Below are 22841 nucleotides of genomic sequence, written 5' to 3'. Positions count from 1 at the left end.
AGCTTCATTTACAAAAATGTGTAAGACTACATCTGTCCCTGAAGACATACTACACTTGGATAAGCTAAAAGACCTAAGTGTTGTCTAGAAGAGCAACTGAGCTACTGCCTGTGAATAGATACGAGCAAAACAGCACAGTGCAGAAGTAGCCATGTATGTAAGTGTACCTGCTCAGAAAAGGCAGGCTAAAATGTTAATGCTTGGCTGCTGTGTGCCCATTTGCAATACATACTAAAGCTGAGTTAAGGTAGTACTACTAGTAAAAGGAGAATAGAGGAATAGAATATTTAAAACTTTATTTAATTTCTTGATGAATGAAAACAGAATCTTAGTATGCACTGGAGCATCTTGAATTTCAACACAGTGAAAGCAAGGTCTTTTTGTACAGGTGCTAGATCTACTCTTCTTTCTACATGTATATGGTCCACTTGCAGTATAAAAGTCAAAGTAAGGGAGCACAGTCCCCAGTACTTCATTCCTTTGTTTGGACTAATTGATTTGGTCATCCAAGAGATGTTCACTCATCTAAGATCTCTTCATCCAGGTTGATATCTGTGGTATCAATATCTTCTAGGTCTAAATTATCCAAGTCATCTTCCAAGTCCAGAAGTGTCTAGACAAAGAAAAGACCAGATTCAGGGATCATTAATACAGTTACACATTAGCCAGCTTCCAGGACATGTGATTCTGTGGACATTCTGCAGAAGAGGCTGAGGCAGGCAGGGGGGGACATTAAGGGGTAGGGAGAAGCTGCCTTCTTGACAAGAAAGCACCTCAGTGTTGCAGCTTTTTGCCATGTTCTGACCAACTGTGTTTGGACTGCACCCTTTACTCCTTGTAAATCCACAAGGCTGGAGGGACTGGTCTGTTACAGTGTACAGTTTCTGCACAGAGAAGGAAGGTATCCATACATTGTACTCATCTTAACTTGTCTGAATCTATTAATGCAGAAAGTCACATTTTCTAAACCAAAGAGCTCAGTTTAATCACATTAGTTGGAGGCCTTTAATGTAATACAAACTTAGGGGTTGTGCTTCCCTTCATAAAAATATTTCAGTACCTTCTGCTCTCTTGTTGGAAGCTGATTGGAATTCTGCACAACTGTTTTCATAACTTCCTGTTTAAGAGATGGAACTGGTTCTTCAGCCTTCTAAAGAAAAAGAGTAAAAAAACAAAACAGCAACTAATAATTAGATGACAGCAGACCAGTGGTTCTCTTTCAGTTTCCCCCACTAACTTCTAAACCATAACTTCACCAACAGTGAGCCTTCTAGTCTTCACTCTACTAGAGGTGACTTTCTCAGCCCAGTTTATTTCAAGCAGTTGATGATGAAACTCCAACAATGAAAACAACCTTCAGAACATTACTGGTTGTTTTCAAATACTGAGGTAGTGTTAAAAAGGAGGTGAGTTTCCCTGTCCTTAGCAGGAAGGTCATTAGGTTATTGGAACACCACACTGTTCCTGGGCTTTGTGTCCCATACCCTATGACCGTGTAACACCCTTCTCTCTTTGCTGCTGCATTAGTTTTATATCAAGAAAATTCATCAGCTAACACAATTACTTAAGCACTGGTACTATTCAATTAACCATATTTAGTTTCAATATATAATTACCTCCTACAAAACTTGCCCTAGTCTGTTTCAGCTGCAACAATTGTTTAAGAACTTCAATGCAATGATGAACTGCATGCTAAGATACGCTTCTGACATTCACATAATGGTGGGAGTTTGACGTGATCGCTGGAGATTGTCCAGCCTCCCTGCTAAAGCAGCATCACCCACAGCAGGTTGCCAAGGATCACAATACCCAGGTGGGTCTGGAATCTCTCCAGAGAAGGAGACTCCACAACTACTCTGGGGAGCCTGGTCCAGTGCTGTGGCACACTTACAGGAAAGAAGTTTTTCCTCATGGTCAGGTGAAACCTCCTGGGTTTCAGTTTGTGCCCACTGCCCCATCCTATCACTGGGCACTACTAAAAAGAGTCTGACCCCACCCTCTTGGCACCTTGTCCCATAGATATTGGTGTTTTTCAGCTTCTAATGCAAATTAGTTCTAAGCTACTTTAGTTTTTCCAAGACTGCTGTCTTCTTTAAAAATGCACACACAAGTTTGATTTTGCTTTGTGATACTTGCTTTGATACACAAGCAGCAGTTACTAATGCTAATTGAAAGCAAGCTAAATTCTCTGAAGTGTCAACAAAGTTTTGCAGTGCATATCTACAGAGACATAATGGAAAGCAGTGACTTTCTGTTTTGCCCTCTGCTTCCACTGCAGTTCTTTTAAATGTTTATAACCTCAGGAGCTGTGCTAACATCACTGTCTTCAAGAAACACTCACATTCAAATACAAATTGTATTTGACACGAGCAAGAATTGGAAGTTACCCGCTTGTTTCAAATCTGAAAAGCATTTCAAGTGTTCATTTCAGTTTGTAGTTGTTTTCTGCATAAACTTGCAGAACTGAGGTGGTAAAAAAAATAATCAGTTTGAGTTACTTTAGCTATTGATTAGAACATATTTACAAGTAATTGAGCAGGATTCCTATCATGGAATTCCTATGTTAGAAAGCATTTCTAATTGCTGTAAGTGCCAGTTTGCAGGTTCCAGTTTTTGAGCTTCTGGAAAACTAGCAGCAGTTGAATTGAATTGAATTGAATAGAACAGAACAGAATAGAACAGAACAGAATAGAATAAACCAGGTTGGAAGAGACCTTCAAGATCATCGTGTCCAGTGTTTGTATGTGCATGTAATGGATTTTCTACAGGACAAACTCATACTGTTACTCGTACTGTTGAAAGATAAGTTACCATGCAGGAGAAGTAATTTAACAGTCAAGAAGTCTGATTAAGAGAAGTCTGATACAAAAGAACAAGCTCAGCTGCAGTGTTTGCAGCCAAGTCAGTAAGAGCTGTAATTTGTCCATTACTGGTGACAAATTCTCCAGGGTAGATGCTACTCTACAACAGCAAAGTTGCCTCTTCCTTAGAGTTCACCATTTAGTAGGAACACTGACCTGAGGTGCCATTACTCCAGAAGGCTCAAAGCCTTTTGCTTCTTCAAGTAAGTTTCTTTCTTCATTTGGCTAAAAATAAACACAGTGTCATCAAAATGTGTTTGAGGAATGGGTAAGTGGTTGCACTGACTTTCTTAAAGCTGATCTTACACAGCACCAAATGGTTTTCTAGAGATACTAAGACGTCCTGCTTCTTACTTACAGTGACAAGAGGGTATTCTCTGGCTGGCCGCAAGTCAGCAAGGCTCTGTTTAACGTACTCTTCAGCCACAAAAGCTTCTTTCAGTCCAGGGAAAAGATTTTCATATTCTGTAGGATCAGCAAGGGATTCTGCAGCTTTTTGATTGACTTTGGAGAGATTCTCCCGCCACAGTTTGACAACCCTGGAGAAGCAAACTGTAGTTGTTATACACAGCTGATTCTGACGACTCTGCTCATGCTCTGTGTGCGCTTTGGCATTACCTTGAGACTTGGCTTGGCAAATACGTCCGTGCAAGAAAAGCAGCTTCTGGGAGACGCCCAGTTTTAATCAGGAGTTCCAAACATGAATCAAGCCTGAAACATTCAGATGGGACTTCAACCAGTAAATTTAATACAGAGAAATTTTTGTATTAGATTAGCTTTTTACTCTAGTACATTAAAGTGCTTTCACTGCAGATTTTAAAGTAACAGCCACCATAAAATAGGATCAGCTTTTCTGAAAGGTACCTGCCACAAACTTTTGCCATCAAATTTTAGGTTAGTTGTAGTTAAACATTTGAAAACCTGATGTTCTTTGCACTTGGTAAAGCAGAACAGAACAATCTGAATCTCTTGCTTGCTACTTACTTTCCCTGCAGGAAGTAGCTCATAAATGCAACATTGTTCTTGCCATCTTTCTCTGCCCCTTCGGCTAACTTATTGACCATGTTAGCATTTCCAGAAGTTGTAGCCAGGAGCAGCAGTCCTCCATAGTCTTGTGCGTGTTGGAGACACTCTTGGGCTAAGCCAAACTGGCATTTACTAATGGCAAGCTCAGCAAGTTGCTTCCATTTCTGTTCTGACTAATGGCACAAAAAGGTGACAGGGAGAGAAAGAAAACAGAAAATAGGCCTCACATTTTTGAACAGTATTTAAATGTCTTCAGAGCATTCAACATGAAAAAGGCAATTTCCCTTGTGAAGAATCTGTATCCTGTCACTACACTGGTCTTCTGTATGACAGAATTATGATTACTGCAGCTTAGCAGCATGACTCAGTGTTACATGCAGATCATTGCACTGCTGTACCATCATGCAAAACAAACATTTTTTCATTAAACATGGAAGAAAAAGGTAAATTTGCAAAGATTATTTCTAAACAGTAGCATCTCTTAAAGCTCCCAAGTTAACCTTCAAAATGTAAGAAAGGCTTTTCTGTCCATAAGTTATCATTCCTTCTTACTAACTTGATTAATTTACAGCAGGAACTGAGAGATCAATTCTGTTGGTCTTCCCAGTGCATTGGTCTAAGTTTTTCAAGGCTGGAACAAAGGCTTAGAGCTTTCAGACCCATCATTCCTCCTCTCACTGTTAAATACAGGAGATTAAGGCTTGGCTCTTGATTGAAGTTTTGTATTCTCAAGGAGTTCATGTAGCTTTTCAAGCAGACATTTTTCTGTCCCCATCCCTCAGCTTAGATTCCTTTGAATTACAGGCAGAACAACCTTGTTGAGGAAGTTGGAGGCATTTGTATGATGTTCAGGGAGTCATAGTGTATCCCCACACACCACTGTCTTTCCTCCCAGGGCCTATGAAATTCAAACTAATACTCAGAACTAGTATGAAACACCAAAAATTTTATGTTTACCTCTGCTTCCACTGCAAGCTGATAGGCTATTTTTAATTCTCCAAGTTGAAGAGCAAGTTCAAAGCGATGCTCTGGATCTGTAGATACTGCAAGAGCTTGTTGTTTGAAGCCCTAAAACAAAAATGTGAGCAATCTTTGATCCATCAAGCCAAACAGCATCCTAGATGCTCTTACAAAAGCCTCTAAACAGAAGGTTACAGTCTTCTCAAATAAACACAGATGATTAGTAAGGGTTTATGCTTACAGATAATGTGACTGGGTGTTCATAGAATCAAATAGTTGACTGGTTTGGGCTGGAAAGCACCTTTAAAGCTCATCCAGCCCAACCCCTCTGCAGTGATCAGGGACATCGGCAACTACACAAGGTTGCTCAGAGCCCTGTCCAACCTGACCTGGGATCTCTCCAGGGATCTACCACTTCTCTGGGCAACCCATGCCACGGTTTCACTTCCTTCATTGTAACGTCTGTCTTCTCTCTAGTCTAAACCTCCCCTCTTTCAGTTTAAAATCTTCACCCCTTGTCCTGTCACAATAGCTTAGGAAACTCAATTGGAAATGTAACTAAACTGATTCATTGAGTTTTTGACAATAATAAGTAGTTTTCTTGCCTGTTTTTCAAGAAAATGTGCAACTCTGGTTCTCTGTTCTCTTGGAATGGTGGGAAGAACTTTGTCAGCCATACCAAAATCTCTCCTCATCACGGCAGTTTGATATTCAAGCACTGAGACGAGCAATGAATAGCTAACAATGTTCAGCTCTTTATCACCCAAATAAAGTCGGTTGTCCTTAGGGATATATCCCAAAAGATACATTGTCCTGAAATAAAATCAAGAATATTAATCTTGAATAGATCCATTACCAGTCTATAAAAAGGTCCTGTAGTTCTTACAGTAGCAAAATAGTCACATGAAATGATTCTTTTACCATACGTACACATTCACATTACACTACTGTTTACTCTCTCCAAGATTACCGCCTCAGAACATACATGAACATGAGATGCAACATGGCACAGCAAGCAGCTGACAAGGTTCACCTTGTTAGAACCTATAATGCTTGGTTGCAACTTGATGCAGCAGCTTACCTGTCTAAGTGGGCAATGGTGACAATTTCTCCGCCAACATAGTAGTTGAGTCTGTTCACAGAACTGGTGTAAATAAAGCAGTCACCTACCCACAAGCCGGTTCTCACAATCTCCTGAATCTCACCCAGAACCTGCAAATTAAGTTTCATTTAATTAGATACCTACAAAAATAATTTTCAGATAACAGTGAGACTACTGCTTTTTTACATTATACTTAAGTAAATACTTAAGCAAGATGCAAAAAAGTTTAGGTAGAGGTTGGAAGTACTTAAATCACGCTTCTAGTTTTACAAAAATGCTGCAAGCATACAAAATCTCTGCCTTAATAATTAGCTAAACCAATGACAAACCCAGGAAACAGAAAACCAAACTAAGCATTAAGCAGGATAATCAAAGACAAATTTCACAAGACAAGTTGTGTTTCTGACATTTCACAACATGAGATTTTTCACTTGCTCTCAAATTTAAAAAACATTTCAAAATTCAGAAACTGCAGGCAAAGTTTAAGGTATGTAGACATACTACATGAGTATGTGCTTTAAAAATAAGCTCTGCAACTCTGTGAGAATAGTAAACAGGTATGTGGAGAAACACAAGCACCAGGTTCTGTCATACTGGGATTCCAGGAGGGATACTCTCCACAAGGAGCCCCAAAAATATAACTAACAGTGTTTCTCAGCCAGACATATGCTAGGCATACTGTGTGTGAAGGACTAGATCTGCTATACTCTGGGGAGGCCTGCTTCAATGACCTGTAATCCCATTCTATTTTTAAAAAGAAGGTACCTCAAAGGCATCTTCAATTCCATCTTCAGTGACACCTTCATGTGTTTCTTGGGCTGCTGCAACTTTTTCTGACAGGTATTTCAGAATGAAGAATGACTCTTCTGTAGCAATGCAGACAAGCTCACCCGAGTCAGACCAGAAAATCTGTATCATCCAAATCAGTAATGGCACAGTTTGAGACCCCAGATTAAGAAAGGAGGATGTATTAAATTAAAAGTTAAAACATAGTAACTCTAACACAAGCTTTAGGACTTGAGAAGCCAACATACAGAGGGATTCCGCCCCCCCTTCTGCTACAGGACTGAAATTTATTACGTAATGATTGACAGCCTGGCTTCATCCAGAAAACCAGCAGTCTAGTACAAACCAAAAACAAACCACAAACTAACAAACAAACAAAACAGTAAACACAGAGAGGTAAGTATCTTCAGTCCCACCTAGAAACTTACGTGCTTGGGCTGAATTTCAATTCTGCGAATCAGTTCTGTGTTTTCCCAATCATAAAATGCCAAACCATTGACAGATCTGACTCCCAACAGGAAGCCACCATAAATACCTGCAAGAAAATAAAGGTGTAAGAAATCCACACTCTGCAAAAAGAGTGCCAACATGCTTATTTTAAATGCAAATACTCACCTTCTGCTCCAAAATCAGGTTTGAAGGACTTCTTCTCTTTGAAATTTTTAAAGATCTTTACAACACTGTTGCTCTCCCTGATCGCATATCTGAAGAGAGATTACATTGTAAAAAAGATAATCATTCTACTTCCAAAGTGGCAAGTTACTGAAAGCATAACCTGCTACAAAACAACTGCATTTCATTTACCTTCAAAAATTAGCAGTGTGCTACAAATGCAAAAGATTAAAGCAGGACAGTTAATGAACGTATCTTCAGGCCAGTTTACTATTTTCACAGCATGAAAACTAGCAGCAGCAAAACTCACTTAATACAAAGGGGGGCGGGGAAAAAAAGAGCCACACTTACTCTGAAGAATCATGTGCCCATACAAACTCCTGTGCAGAGCCAAAGCTCTTGTTTCTCAGAGCCATAGCTGTGTAGATGATGTATTCACCATCACCACACACCACTACAAACCTAGAATGGGAGAAAGATGCATTTGTCAGACGTGTTCAGTTTCATAGGCATGATCAAGGAAAGAAGTCATCTGAAAAGTTAGAGGCCCCTAGTCTAACATAGCCATGTAAAAGCAGACAGAATGAAAGAGCTTTGTTTACTCCAAAAGATTTTCTTCTGCATCATCTTGTCAGCTACTTGCTATTCCCTCCTTCTTCTAGACTCTGAGTGGCTTTTGTACCTTGTATCCCTCTGATTTCAAACTGGCTTACATGTTAACAACAAAAAACAATTCAAGAAAGTGATAATGTGGTTTGCTGGTATTACACATTTTGGTTGCATAAGTCTTCCTCTACCTACAATGTCCAACTTGTCAGTTTAACCAGCTTTTACCTGTGAAGCCCATCTATTACCCTGATTTTACAGTAGCTCCAATGCACATGTTCTCTGCCAGCACACACAGAACCCTTTCTTATTCTCCTCATTCAAAAAGACTTCCAATATCTAAATAAAAAAAGACATCAGAAATGTTGAAGTATTTTGTTATGAAATCTGTTACCGTCCATTAGGATTGTGCTGAATTGTCTGAGGATAGATTTCACAGCTCCCCATATCCTTTACTGCCAGCGGCAATCTCTCTCCATCTTTGATTTCAGCATCTCCCATAGCTTTCAAGTTAGCCTGTTGGACCTCTGAATGCTTAGCCCAAATGATTTTTCCATTTGCGTCCATGGACATGGCAGGCTCTTCACGACCAAGCTAGAAAGTGTAGCATAAGAACTTAGCAGATGAAGAAAACACACCGTTGTTCTTTTCAGTTGAATATGATATCTAGTGAAGCATTCTGGGTCTGTCTAAAAATGTCAATTAAAATGCCCCATTTTCACTATTTTCACAGAATCAGAAGTCAGTTGCTCTGTACCCAGGACAGTGAGGAACCACCTCTGTTTCAGACTGATAGTTGTACCTTAACAATAATGCTGCCTTCATCATATCCCAAAGCCACATTGTTGGATCCTCTTAAACTGGCCACACACCACACCCTCTCCATGCCATAGTTGAGGGTACTTTCCAGGCGGTAAGTGCTTGAATGCCAAATGCGTACAGTTCCTGGAGGAAAAAGAAACAAAAGTTACGCCTTCTCTCTCTCCTCTCACTGCCAGAGCAAGGAGGTGTGTAGCCACATGACAAGAAGACTTCTACCGTAAGATCAAAATAGAAAATTACCATCTTCAGATCCTGTGATAATGATAGGCAATTCAGGGTGGAAGCTGACACATGACACATTTTGAGCATGTCCTTCTAGTGTTTGTACACACGTTTTATTCTGGAAAAAAACACAACAAAAACCACCCCAAGAGTCAAAAGTACATATACAGGTTGCTACATTTTAACTTTCCTCTCTCCCTGCCAAGTCCAAAATTCACCTGAAAATGTATTTTTCTACATTTCTTCTACTAACATTTATTTCTAAGATGCTCAAACAACAGCATCAGACATATTATAAACTATGACTGTATGAAATTTCTTCTCTCCCTAAAGAAATATTTATTTCCCTTGACACAGTTGTTTTCTTCTATTTTCAGATGGTTTCTCAGAGCTATGTAGCACAACAGATTACAGCAAAATAGAAAGCTGAGCACACTACAAAAACATGGGAGCAAAACATCTGTCTGAATTGAATTACAGGTGAAGACAGATGTAATACTGTCTGGGTTAAGAATGTTTGTTCATAGGGTTGGGAAAAAAGTCTAGTCTGCTTGAGGCAACTAAGATTGGACTATGTAAGTCATGTCTACAACTGTATTATGGTGGCAAAATTTCAAGCACTGTTACTGTCAGTTATTACTGCAGCACATACTTTAATTAACAGCATTAGTTTTAACACCTGAGCTCAAAAGCAATATGCTTTAATAACCACCAAGTACTACCTAAGAAAATTACTCTTGCTCTTCATGTACTTGTATTTGGAAGAACTGAAGAGCTCTAGTTTCCAGCAACAGAATTGAAACCCTGGATTCAACATCTCTTTCACATCTCTTTCTCTTACAGCATTCAAGCAAGTCACCTCATGCCCCCTGCAAACTGTCAAGTAGAAGCATGTAAATTTGGGTGCGCACACACATATGCCTGTGTAAAAGGGCATAGGATGAAAATAGGAAGAAGGAAGGGAATAAAGAAAGGGGAAAAAACCTAATGAGAATTGAAAGGATTATATGTAATCAGCATTTACATTTGAAAATAGAAGAGAAGCACCTTAATCCATTAAAAAAATAATAGTTAAAAACCAGTGATTACTACATTACAAGAAAAAACCCTTATGGTAACAAAAATAAGCTGCTGTCAAATTTAATTTTACAAATGAAGGCTGAGGTGTAAATGCACAGCATGTTTTCTCAAAGGTTAACAAAGTTGTGGTTTGGGTTTTTGGGGGGTTTTTTGTTTGTTTTGTCATCTTCACTGTGAGGGGTTTTTTTGGTTTAAAATGAAAAACGTATCATGGAATATTCTGCCCTCCCCATTCCTTCTTTCCAAGGTGTATTCAAGTCCCTTCTCTCTTTTTGTGTGTCTTCACAAATGGTTTTGCTTTGCCAGTCTACAAAAGTTTATGAAGAATTTGCACATACCTGGTAGTCCCAGATCTTAACCAATCGGTCATCTGCACCTGAAATGAGATAGGGCTTGTCCCCTCCACTGTAATAGTCAATGCAGTTTACTCCTTTCTCATGGCCTTCCAAAGTAAAGTTGGGTGACGAGGAGCCAAGCTGCCACACCTTCCCAGAGTAAAAACAACAAACCAAATTGCATGTAGTTATCCACCTTTCGCATCCAGTTCAATGTTGCCAAAGAGTAGCCATTCAGATACAATTTACTATTTCAGAGATACAGAATATGGAATTTTATTTGCTGAAGAAAAACTGCTTATCAAACTACCAACCCTTCACCCCAAGTAACCTGAAATAACATGCCAAATTGTACACACTGTGCTCACACCTCAAAAAAAGGAATTGATTTCTTTCAACTCTTTTTAAAGGACATAAACCCACCTAAGACTGTTTTCAAGAAACAGTATCTGTTAATGAAATTAACTACTACAAAAAGCAATCAACTGTTTGTGCACACACAGGCTGCCACAATGTCCTGAATTTTCTTTTTTCAGTTACATTAAATGATTGAAAAAACCTCATGTTAAATGAGGACTCAACATGAGTAGAGTTGTCGATATACTAGTATTTTTCCATGATTATTGTATCAAATCAACACTTAAACACACCTATCTCAACATCTAAGGAGGTATGAAATCAAACCTGGTTTTTTTAAAGCCAATATACTGGTAATTTATAGGGAACATGAGGATGTTTCACTTTTCAGATTACTATAAATGTACAGTCCTAGGTATTTAGGAATAATTTCACAGCAAATAAGTCTCTTTCAACTCTATTATGAGAGGCTGAAGATACCTTGGGAAACAATTCAATAGGCAGCCAACAGCATCAAAATGATGGGAGAAATTCCTTTAGTATTTTTTTTTCTTAATGCACACAGTTAAAGGCTTTACCTACTACACACATACAGTTTCAATTCTCCCAAATTACTCTTTGACAGTATAACCATCACCCCTCCCCAGTGTTACTACGTAATCAGGATGGAAATGTATCACTTCCAGTTTGGAGAACCACATTTCAATGATTAGAGGTGACACATAATCTTGTAAGTCTGATGAATCACTTAGTAGGTGTGTAGAAACTCAACATATATTCAGGTCTTTGTTAAAAAAAAATAAATAAATCTATTCTTGCAGCTGCTTTTAAGAACTCTGACCTATCTTCCATGCAGTATTACTGGTTTGTGTACTGTGATAATTACTTAATGACTGAAAAAAAACCCAAACAAACCCAAAATACAGTTTCTCTACCTTGATTGTCCTATCCAAAGAGGCACTGGCAAACTGATTATTGTCTTTTGGGTTTATGACAATTTGCATGACATAATGGGTGTGTCCTTCAAACACCTGAGAACAAGCCCATTTTTTATCCCAGTCCCAGAGTTTAATGAGCATGTCATCTGAAAAAAAGCACACAACAAAAACAACCAAACTAAGCTTCAGTTAACTCAATATATTCCAATAACTACCTTCTTATATTACATAATCCTTAGTAACTTCACATTAAAGACTCATTCATGCCTTCCTCTTTGAAAGAAAGTACTCTTATTTTCCTTCTGCAAGATTACCAGTCCTTCCTTGCACAAGGATCACATGAAGTGTAAGTTTCTCAAAAAGACTATCCAGTAAAATGGTGATAAAACTAAGAAATATATCTCTCATAAAAAGGAAGATTAAGCATTGATACTAAGGTACTGAATCATTATTCATCTCAAAGTACTGGGCAGATATTAAAGAACCAGACTGACACTTTGTTCTGCAGCATCTACTCTGATGAGCCCTAAGGAACAGGAATCAGGGACAACCAAGCTGGCTTTCTAGTATTTGTATTCCAAGTGTAAATATTTTAGCTTCAACAGCAAACCACAGAAACAGGGTGCTTTTACTCTCCAGGCTCTCTGCACTCTTGCAGAGTTCTGACTGCATTACTAAGGTTTCCAAGAATGAAAATGACTAAGTAGCATGATGGAGATGTTCTTGGGCAAGATGTGTTGGGATACTGTGCTCTTCCAACCCTGAGTAACATAGAGAATATAGAACAAATAACAGAGAACTCAGCAGTACTTTGAGAAAAGAGATGAAAGTTATGTTGCTTCAAGTCAAACTGACAGCTTAAAACATGCTCCAATAATTATGCAATTTTTTCAAAGAACATAAATTTGGTGGTGCAAACTCTCAACAGCTGAAAAGGAACCTTTCTTTTGGCAGATACTAAGCAACAAGGTTCTTAATTCTTCTCCAAGAAGAACATAAGCTATTATATCTTAAATTGCAAGTACAGTTTATATTCCATTGAAAAACCACGAATGCATCTGGCAAAGAAATAACATGAAGTGACAACTGTCATGCTGGCTACTTGCTCAAAGACTCCTGTTTCAGCAGAAAAATGTAAACACGTGCAGAAAACGGCAGCCCAGATATAGCTGGTTAATAAATAGCAAAATAGATCAAAGAACTCTTACCGCTGCTTGTCAGTATGAAAGGCTGTGTGGGATGCACAGCAATACAACGAATGTAATCTGAATGTGCTTCAAACATGTGAACTCTTTCCAAGGTGTTATAATTAAAAACTCTGATTTGCATGTCATCCTATGAAAGGGAAGAAAAGCCACCATTGAAAGAGGTCTCTGTAGAATACACCTTTTATTCAATGCAAGGTAGTTAGAAAATATAAATTCCACCATTCAAGAGCCTCTACCAACAAAATATTTAGGAAAATGTATTTTCTGTACATCACTAATTAGTCAAATTATATTTTGATTCAGAATTATATAAATTATCAGTCCTATTCTAAGGCATTATTAATGTTTCATATGAAAACATAAAAGAAGGCTCTCCATCATAAAATTTATAATGATGCTAATGCTGTGGAGCCAAGAGGAAAGAAGTTTTAGCTCCAAGTGAAAAAGTGATATCAACTTTATTTTCCCAAATGAAATAACATGAAATTCTTAACCCTGTATAGGGCAAAAGACTAGAAAAAGAATACTGACACAAAAGCCTTGGGCATTACCTCAACTTAGACAAAAAGCATTTATTGCATCAAGAAAAATGTGACACCACGACTAGAATAGAACTATTCCTCTCAAAGCAGGCTTTCTTAGATGCAAGTAAAAAGAGTTATTTTTAATATAACCAAGAACAAAAGTAGAAAGTAACTTCTAAGTCATCTTACCTAATACAGTCAACAGTTACATCTTGGTTAAAGCAGCACTACTAATACCTAGGGTGCCAAGCATGTTGACAGTGAAGTTGAATCTTGTTAATCCTTGCACTACATGCAGTCACCACATTTGGCTGCTCTCCTTCGAAATGAAAAGTTCCAGTTTCTAAGCTTACTTAAAAGAGAAAATTTCTGGGAAACTATAGTGAAGTATTCCTTTCTCCTCTGCAAGTTCATATCATATTATTAGGTGATGCACAAAGGAATTGCATGAAAACAGAATAAAGAAAGTACTACTGCACAAGGAAATTGTGATAGCTTACAGCTCCTGTAACAACCCAGTTCTTCCTTGCCACGAATTTGGCAGCTCTCACTGGCAGGTCACACACTTCAAAAGTCTTCACCAAAGTCTAAAAATAAAAATATTAAGTTCATAGCACTGGAGAAAATACATTTAGAAACCAGCTCTGTATCTTAATAGTGTCCAGTATGCTGCCTTTGACAACTCTCCAAGAATCCTACACCACTATATGTACAGTTTTAAAAAGAAGCTTACCTGTCCAAGAAGGGAGATATTTGCCTTTTCTGTTCTTTTAACGTGACCTTTATGTTCTCCCTTCATACTTAAGCCAACCCCACCTCTGAATATTTTTGGAGCTGCTGCTCAATTTCAATTACCTGACAGATGGGTAGAAGTCTAACAGTTCCTAAAACCTTCAGTAACATAGATGGCAGGTAGAGATAGAGGCATCTAAGCTTTCATAAGGAAAGGTATTAGCTTGCAAGGAATCCAGAAAGAACATAATTCTTGAAAATTACATTTCTAGGAAATGAAACATCATTAAACTCACAGCTAAAAATTTCCTTGTCTATTATTATAGTGACTTTTGTAACAAGGCAGAGGAGAGTTCAGTCAGTGACAGTGATTCAACATTCTTCTTGTTCATCTTGTATCATATTCATAAACCTGATAGTTATGAACATTTCATAATAAAGAAACCAAAGCCATCACCTGTGTTTCATGGTTCCAAACACAGACGCTGCCATTGTAAAGGCTAGCCAGCATCCATGGCTCCGTGGGATGCAAGTCCACACTCTTCACCCGGTCAGACCGTGCTGTTAGTTTCCGTTTTATATCAAGTCGGAGAGGCTAAAGAGGAAAAGAATGGAGAATACTACGTTATTCAGCATCAAACTGGCTCAGAAATATAACAGAAGGAAGAAAGTTGAAGTCAAACCTTAAAACAAAAGGTGTCAATATTGCTTTTCAAGCAGACAGATTACTACTCTTTTCTATCCACCTGCCTATTTGCCTTTGTAGTGGTTTCTTGAAACACCACATCCCCACCATTGGAAACAGGTCCATTTAATTTACTTTTAAGAAATTCAAGATTTTTTTCATACTGTAGAAAATCTCCAGCAAAGTAAAAAAAAAAAAATTTAAAAAAAATAATGCACTGCACATTTTCTTTATGTCCCTGAATTGCTGGAGCAGAGAAAAAAGAATTTGCCTCCAATACAAATGACAGAAACTGAATCTTCCTGCTACTTCACCTGAAAAACACAGGTGGAATAGGGAGTTATCACAAATGGAACACAATATTTCCCCATTATACATTTATTTCTATTCACTCTTCGAACATTAAGCTTTAGAATAGAGTACTATGTTGCAAAAACTGTGGGAAAGAAAAAGTTTAAATCTTCCCTTCTAAAGAAGGCTTTGACTGTCTATTTTCATCATTGGCAATGTAAAAATCCAAGTATTTAAAAGGCATGAAGTAGAGCAAAGCAATTCTCTAAAATATTTGAGGCATTATAGATTCATTTAGACAGTCAAAGACTTCTGAGCTCACTTAATGCTGCTGATACTGTATTCCAGATAATTTAGTGGGTAGTATCTGATCAAAGAATGCTGCATGTCTTTAATAGTAGAGTAAAAATTAAATCTGCAGTTAAATATCTTACACTGCAAGGATAAAGAGATAACTAGCTATTCCCTAGTACCCATAACTTATGGACATGACATCTGACAGTAGAGAATGAACTTCTGGTTTATTTCTTGTGCCATAAATACTAGGTAAGTAGGCAAGATAATTCTGTGTGATTCTGTGCTTATCCTTGAATCTGCTCTTACGTACTGCTACTAAGAAACAGACTGTGGCTCATCTAAGATGTTAACTGCAACATCTACCACACAGAATCATACTGTTCTATGGTGATTCTGTGTATGTACTCAAAACATTTTGACAGATGTTAGATGGGTTTGATAAATATCACACTAGTAACACAGCCCAAGACATCTGCACTGTGACTTCAAACACAGTAATAGCGACTTTCCTTAGTTTAAAGTTATTTAACTTAAATCACAGAATAATACTATGACCTCTTCAGGTAGCACAAGATCAGGGAAGCCCAGGTCAACGAGAGCAAGAAGGCCATGCAGGGATATCCCAGGCTTGTCCTGCCTGAAGCCAAACCCAATTCCAGTTCTAGTGTTTGCTCTCCCTGACTGTAAAAAAAGCACCTTCATAGAACCACAGAATAGTCTTCCTTATACCTAGCCTGAATCTCCCCTTACTATTTTAAAACCATCACTCCTTGACCTGTTGCAACGACCCCTGGTAAACAGACTTTTCTCATCTTTCTCATGGGGCTCTTTAAGTAATGGAAACCTGTAATAGTGTTTCCTTGGAATCTTCTCCAGGTTGAATAACCCTAACTCTTTCCCTCATAGGAGAAGTGTTCTATCCTCTTGATCATGTCTGTGGCCTCCCCTGGACTTACCCCAACAGGTTCAGGTCCTAAATCACTGAATAACATCACAACTTTTTAAGGTAGCACAGGAAAGGGGAATCTCGGGTGAAACTGAGCAACATGGGCCCTGCAGAGCTATCCCTGGCTTCTTCCATCCAGAACCAAACCGAACTCTCCCAGAAACGGGCAGCAGCATATGAAAAGGCCCCGTGACGTTCAGGCTTGGCTCCGCTCGTCCTACCGGAGCGGCTGTTCAAACCCTCACAACTACGAGGCCTCCCCTCATCAGGCCACATCTAACTCCGCCGGTTTTGTGGGGGCACGGGTACTGGCAGCCATAGCAGCAGCTGCGCAGTGCAAAGCTGGGCTACCTCACCGAAGCCTCATAAAAAACACCTCAGGACAGACTTGTCAAGCCTCCTGCACTGCGCAGTGCGCTCGGACAGCCCCGCTACAGCGGGGCACTAGCGGACGCGGCACCCACAGGGATAGCACCCCTCCAACCCTCCCCGTTCAGGCCACGCCGAGTTGCCGGGGGCAGGCCTCTGCCCCGCTCCCCGGGCGCCAGGCCACGCTTGTAGAGCGGGCCCCGGACTCACCATGGTAGTGCGTGGCCCCACCGCAGCGCCGACAGCTGAGACGTCGCTACGCCCCGGGCTAGCTCCGACCCTCCGACGTGGAGCTTCCGGGCCCGCCGCTCTCGCGAGAACGGCTTCTGTAGTTCCCGCGCCCCGCGAGAGCCGGGGGGTCCCGCGGCATGCCGGGATATGGAGTGAGTAGCGCCTTACCGCTCCGCGCCTGTGTGCCGCGCGCGCTGTCCCCTCAGAGCGGCTGGGTTACCGCTGTGTGTCGGCAGCCGCGCTGCTGTTTGTCACCCTGACCCTCTCAGGTGATGGCGGTGGAGAGCTACCGAGCTCTGCACAGTCGTGGGTGTCATAGAGAAGAGAATCGGAATCACACAATCGTTTTGTTTGAAAGATATCGAGTGAGACCGTTAACCAGGCGCTGCCATCCCGCCGCTAAACCGTGTTCCTCAGCACCGCATCTGCACATCTTTTAAATCCCTCCAGGAAAGATGACTCCACCACTGCCCTGGGCAGCCTGTTCCAGGTCTTGACAACCCTTTCAGTGAAAAAAACCCAAAACAACCAAACACCAAAACAGACAGCATCTAGTGAAAAGGTTATGTGGGGAATGTGACATTCTGGGAAGCGCCAAAGCAAAACAAACCACTGTTGAGAAAATTTCTCCTAGCACTGCTTTCAGATTGAAGCTTCATCTTTAATTAAAAGTTGCAGCTCCTACATTTTGTTGTGTAAAGGAGAGGAATAACTCAGGGGATATTTATATTGAAAGAAAATACTCTTTCGGATATAAGTGGGGATTAGAAGCCCCATGTGCTCTATCCTTCAATGCAGTATGAAGGATTACATTGCCCTGGAGTGTTTACAGTTTGAAGAACAAACAAACAAAAGGGTGGCAGAGAGATTACTTCAACTCTTTGTACTTTCACTGCAGAAGAACAAAGACAGAAAAGACAGATACTTACAATTCGAAAAACCCCCACATGTCTGATGAAAATAAGTGAGAAGAGAAATGCCTGGCACATAAAAGCAGCACAATGTTGTCAACCATTATGGGTAAGTTTAGACTTCCACCCATCTTTAAAGCTTTCTTTTCACTTTAATTATGTTAATGATTGTGAAATAACTCTTAAAACATTTAAGCACAGATTTTCAGGATGTAGAATCTGGGTAAGACTGTTTAAAAGTAGTCTAGTTTATAAACAGCTGAGGTGGAGCACAGAAACAAGAGATGTAGAGGAAGAATATCCATATTAGAGACTATAGGTAGTGGGGGATGAACAGAACACATTGTATATTTTTCTTAGAAAAACTCAATGAGATCTTGTTTGAAGGAGGATGAGAATATTACAGAGAAATCAAAGATGGCAAAGAAGGTAAGTGAAAGATGAAGAAAATGAGCTGGTTAGTCAAGAAAATAACAGCAGGGAAAGAAGGAAATTCCTTTGCTGTTAGCTTCTCCTGGGAAATTGTAATAATAGAAAATCTAAAGTGCAGAAAAGAGGCACAGGTTATAAGCCAAGGCTGACCTTAAACTAGAAGAGAAGAAATGAAACAAAACAATGAAATAAAGAATAAGAAATATCCCTCACAGCTCTCAGATGCAATGGTACCAGTTCTGAGCCAGGAAGACCATGATCCACAAATTACTAGAAATTATATGGGTATACAGAAGAAGTATTATTACGTGATTCTTTTCCTTTCATATTCTTTCTTGCATATTCTGTACTAGCCACTGTTTAACAGGTGTTGTCAAGTAGCTGGAACTGGGGGGAGTCTAAGAAAACCTGCAATACAGACAGTAAATAGGTTCAAAATCTCTACTTTGACTTCTTTAGTGTGACCCAATGGCTGTTCTTATGCTTATTTACTGAAAGATGTTTTTCAGGTAAAAAACCCAACACAGTATTTTCTTCCAGAGTGATATAACAGAAGAAACTTTGCTTCCTGTGGGCATTGCCCTGTTCTGCATTTCCTCAGTGCTCTTTTCATACCCCTGCCCAAGTGGCCAAGCAGCAGCACTTGCTGCAGCCTACCTGGGGCAATATATGTGCACACTGAGCATTTGGCTGTTTCCTCTTGGCCCTGAAAAAAACTAGCAATTTTTTATTATTATTTTAGAGGAAGGGCATGAATTTCGCTTTGTGTGTCTCCTTTTATTTTGCAGTTTGTCAGTTTTCTGTTGCTTCTGTAGCTACTGGACACCTGTAAGACAAAGAGGGAGAAGTGCATGATGTAGGGTGAATAGTGAGATAGGTACAGATCAAGCTGCTTCCTTAAGAAACCAGAGTTAAGCTGTATGGAATATTTAAAATGCAGTGTCTAGAGATCTACAACTTTTTATTGTTTTGCTTTTAATTGTTTTGTTAGAAACACAAGCATTTCTATGAAGTTTGGATATGCATGTATAACAAAGGAACTGATAATATGCTGTTGCAAGACATATTTCCTATAGATGCAAAGCTACTTCTAATTGTCTTGAAATTTCTCAACGCAATGCATTTAAAAGACCTTTTTTATTACACAAGTAATAATAAAAAGGTATTCTAAACAACTGACCAGCAAAATGCTGGCAGTTGAAGCAATTCTGTTCTGACACATTAAATTCTGTAAAACTCAGAAATGGGGAATTCTGCACATTTTTATTGTTGGCAATTTAGTTAGAAACACAGCAGCCATAATGAGATTGTAACAAGAGATACAACAGTTGTGAGGAAGAAGCAGCTATGGTATTGTTTTAGCCTACTGATAATTTCTTCTTTACAAGACTCTTGCATCTCAGGGTTAGCCAATACATTTGACTGTACTTTTTCTGAGATTTAACCTTAGTTCCTTTTGTTGTGAAATTACTGGCAGATTTTGAATTTGTATGGCATTTTAAAAGTTTTCCAGAAGCAGGTTTGAGCATCTTAATATAAAAAAATAGCACAATATTGTTCTTCCGATGGAAAATGTCAAAGTAGTTTGGGATACCAGTCACAAGCACTTGTATTTTATCCTCAGTGTACCAAGTGAATTTTAACAGAGAAAGGGAAGGCTAACAGTAAAACACCAGCCAGCTTTCTTTTTCTCTTAGGTAAAGGCTGTAAGTCTGGAAATAAGAGTCACATCCATATGGCTCATTCTATATGGCTAATCATATTCAGAATAAATAGATGGTCTTAGCTAGATCTGTAGCTGGTTGTGGTGGGTTAGAGGCAGACCCCCTCCCCACAACAACCATCCTCTGCTACCAAGAATGTGCTGGGTTGAGGCAGCCCCCTCTCCCCACCATGGGCAGAAATAAACACTCAAACAAATGGATTGCAAAAGTGATGAAAGTTTAAATAGGAAGCAGTGAATGTTTATAGACAGCCAGAAGCACAGTGACAAAGAAAGATCCCAAAGCAAACCCAGAGGCATCCCATCCCCACCTGAGGGTACACCCAAGACCCCCAGGGCTCCTTCTTCCCCCTCCCTCTGCTAGGCTAGTCTCAGCTGGCCAGGCCTGAGATTGCCCATCCCCCCGTGGCCTTGGGCCTAGCAGGCCCAAAGCCAGCAGACATCTCCCCCAGTTACCGGCTGACAGAGGAGGAAGAAAGAGGCAGTGCTAGACCCCGCACTGGATCTTATAGTGGTGCAAAGAATTATGGTAAGAAATACAATTTCCTGTGTCCACCCCTCTGGGTTGGACTTCTGGACAAAGGAAGTAAACACAGCGGGGGGGGCACCCAGCTCAAACTGCAACACTGGTGTAATCAATAAAGTGTGCAGTGCTGCTTGTTGCAGTAGGCAGCTCTGTCCTGAATGTCCAGTATTTCGTTGCTTTGATTGTTCTAGTCAGGACAACACCCATCACATGTTATCCAAATTCTTTGTTTCTCAAGAATTCAGATATTGTTTATTTCTTTGTGGGAATGGGTGGCATCTCCCAGGATCTCCTGCATTTCACCTTGGGGCTCAGTTTGCCAGCATCTCTGAGCTTGACTAACTTTATTATCTTGAGCTAGCATTATGGATGGTTTATTAATTCCCTAAGTATTCTGTGAGTTATCATTTATTATTCTCATTAGACCCTTTCTTTGAGAATATACAGAGGCTTGTCAGCTCTACAGTGTAATAAACACTTTACAAAGTGTTTATTTTGTATGCAAAATGAATATGAAGTGCTGTTCATTGCTGGGAATTAATACTTGCAGTGCAGTGAATTGAAGTTCAAAACCCACTGCAGCCTTACCTTGGAAGATAGTAAGGATTGATAGAACACATGTAGGTGGCAGAGCTGTGAGACAAACCCCACTGTAAATCTGAATCAAAACCTCCCTGAAATTATAATATTTCACATTGCTGCAGATCAGGGATGCAGCAATATTGTGCAAAGCATTTTGTCTCATTCAGTCTGAGATGCCCTTTGAGTGTTTTCCTCTTCTTATGCTCTTGGAAACATACTAATCTGGGGTACTGTCTTAGATCAGAGTACTAAACTCACTAGTACAATGAGGAAATAAAATGTGAGTAAAGTAAATGTAATGTTCAGCAGAACTGTCAAAAACAGAGTTCATACCAGAAAAAAAAACCCTTGTCCTCTCCAAAATTTGCAAAATTTGCTGCCAGTGGCAGAGAGGGCCTAGCTCTCCCTCCCCCACAGAAGAAGAAACCACGGCTAAACTCAGTTGGAGAAAGCAGACTATATTTACAAGCATATATAGGAAGCAGATTATACATAACACAATATATACAGGTATTTTACAATATACACGGAAATATACAGCAAAGAAACACAATCAGAAACCAGACCCCCAACAGAGGGGGCTTCCCCCTGTGCCCCCTTCACCCCTCTACCTCCCTTCTCCCCCAAAGAGGGTTAGAAAAAGAGACAAGGGTAGTTAGCGAGGCAGACGGAGGCCTAGGTACAAGGAATTAGTTCTTATCTGTTGGCCAGAAGCCCAGAAGCAATCCAGCCAGAAGCGAGAGCAGAGAAAGGAAAACTGAAGGAAAGTTCCAGCTGCTCTGGGTCTAAGACTTTACCTCCCCCTCAATCCGCCAATGAAATTAGTTTAGAATGCAAAATATTTTACAAACATTTAGCCAGAGTGCCCCTTCCTTAAAGGCACAGCCTCAAACGGTCACAGTCCACCCCTTCTAAACAATTTCATTGGTCGTTCGTACTGTCCATCCAATCTGGAACAATATTTACAATTCATGAGTAAAGCTCATAGTCCATTCCAGCTATACTCAGATGTAGAGGATTCAGAAGTCCAAAAAAGTCAGGAAATAAGAAAATGGAAAACAGTTTGTCTCTCCGCAGATGAAGCAAAGAAAAGGGAAACAGGACCACAGGGACTCTCAGTCGATTCAGGGCTCTCAGGGTTCTCAGGGTTCGTGCACCGTAGATTCCTCAGGGATTCTTCCTTTGGGCGCGATGTAGCTGTACAACAGTCTGAAATTAAACTCTTTCAGCTAAAGTTAAATTTCTTTGTGGGATACACTGAATTTCACCATTCTCTTGCATTACCCAATAAGTGTGACCCGGGCCTTCTGCTGAAACCACCCCTCGGACAGGTTTAGCCTCTCCTGAGGGCGGTCACAATAAACTGTCTCAAAAAATGGTTGTTGCCTCAAATATCTAAGATTCAGCTGGACAGGGGTTTGGGCCATATTATCTAGACCATGCTTTTCTCAAGAAAGTTTGAATCTTGAGTTCCAACAAAGGACCAGATCCCTGAGGTCCTGTTGAACCTGTCATTCTATGATTTTGTGTGCTGCATACAGAGAAAAATAGATACTGTGGTATGTGAAGAAGGGTTTAGAAGCTCGATATATGAAGTCACCTAAAATAATATTCCCTGACACTTTCATACAGGTCTGCCTTTTCAACTTGAAATTCTGCCAAACTTCAGTTGTGTGG

At 39.8% G+C, this 22841-nt stretch overlaps 1 protein-coding gene across 1 annotated transcript; it reads right to left on the bottom strand.

The window, feature by feature from the left end:
• Window positions 1-283: 283 nt before the first annotated feature.
• Window positions 284-17069, bottom strand: COPB2 (COPI coat complex subunit beta 2). Its single transcript, XM_054166502.1, has 22 exons — window positions 16970-17069; window positions 14629-14766; window positions 13940-14026; window positions 12916-13042; window positions 11705-11853; window positions 10416-10562; window positions 9016-9115; window positions 8756-8898; window positions 8348-8547; window positions 7699-7809; window positions 7351-7439; window positions 7164-7270; window positions 6715-6858; window positions 5929-6059; window positions 5453-5660; window positions 4845-4955; window positions 3846-4060; window positions 3480-3572; window positions 3220-3400; window positions 3018-3086; window positions 1061-1150; window positions 284-613 (listed from the first exon to the last, which is right to left on the bottom strand). The coding sequence occupies exons 1-22, from the start codon at window positions 16970-16972 to the stop codon at window positions 518-520; spliced, it is 2739 nt and encodes a 912-aa protein (XP_054022477.1). The 5' UTR covers window positions 16973-17069; the 3' UTR covers window positions 284-517.
• Between the last annotated feature and the right edge of the window lie 5772 nt (window positions 17070-22841).

Source organism: Dryobates pubescens, chromosome 13, assembly GCF_014839835.1.
Source record: "Dryobates pubescens isolate bDryPub1 chromosome 13, bDryPub1.pri, whole genome shotgun sequence".
NCBI lineage: Eukaryota > Metazoa > Chordata > Aves > Piciformes > Picidae > Dryobates > Dryobates pubescens.
This window is presented reverse-complemented; position numbering and strand designations above follow the sequence as displayed.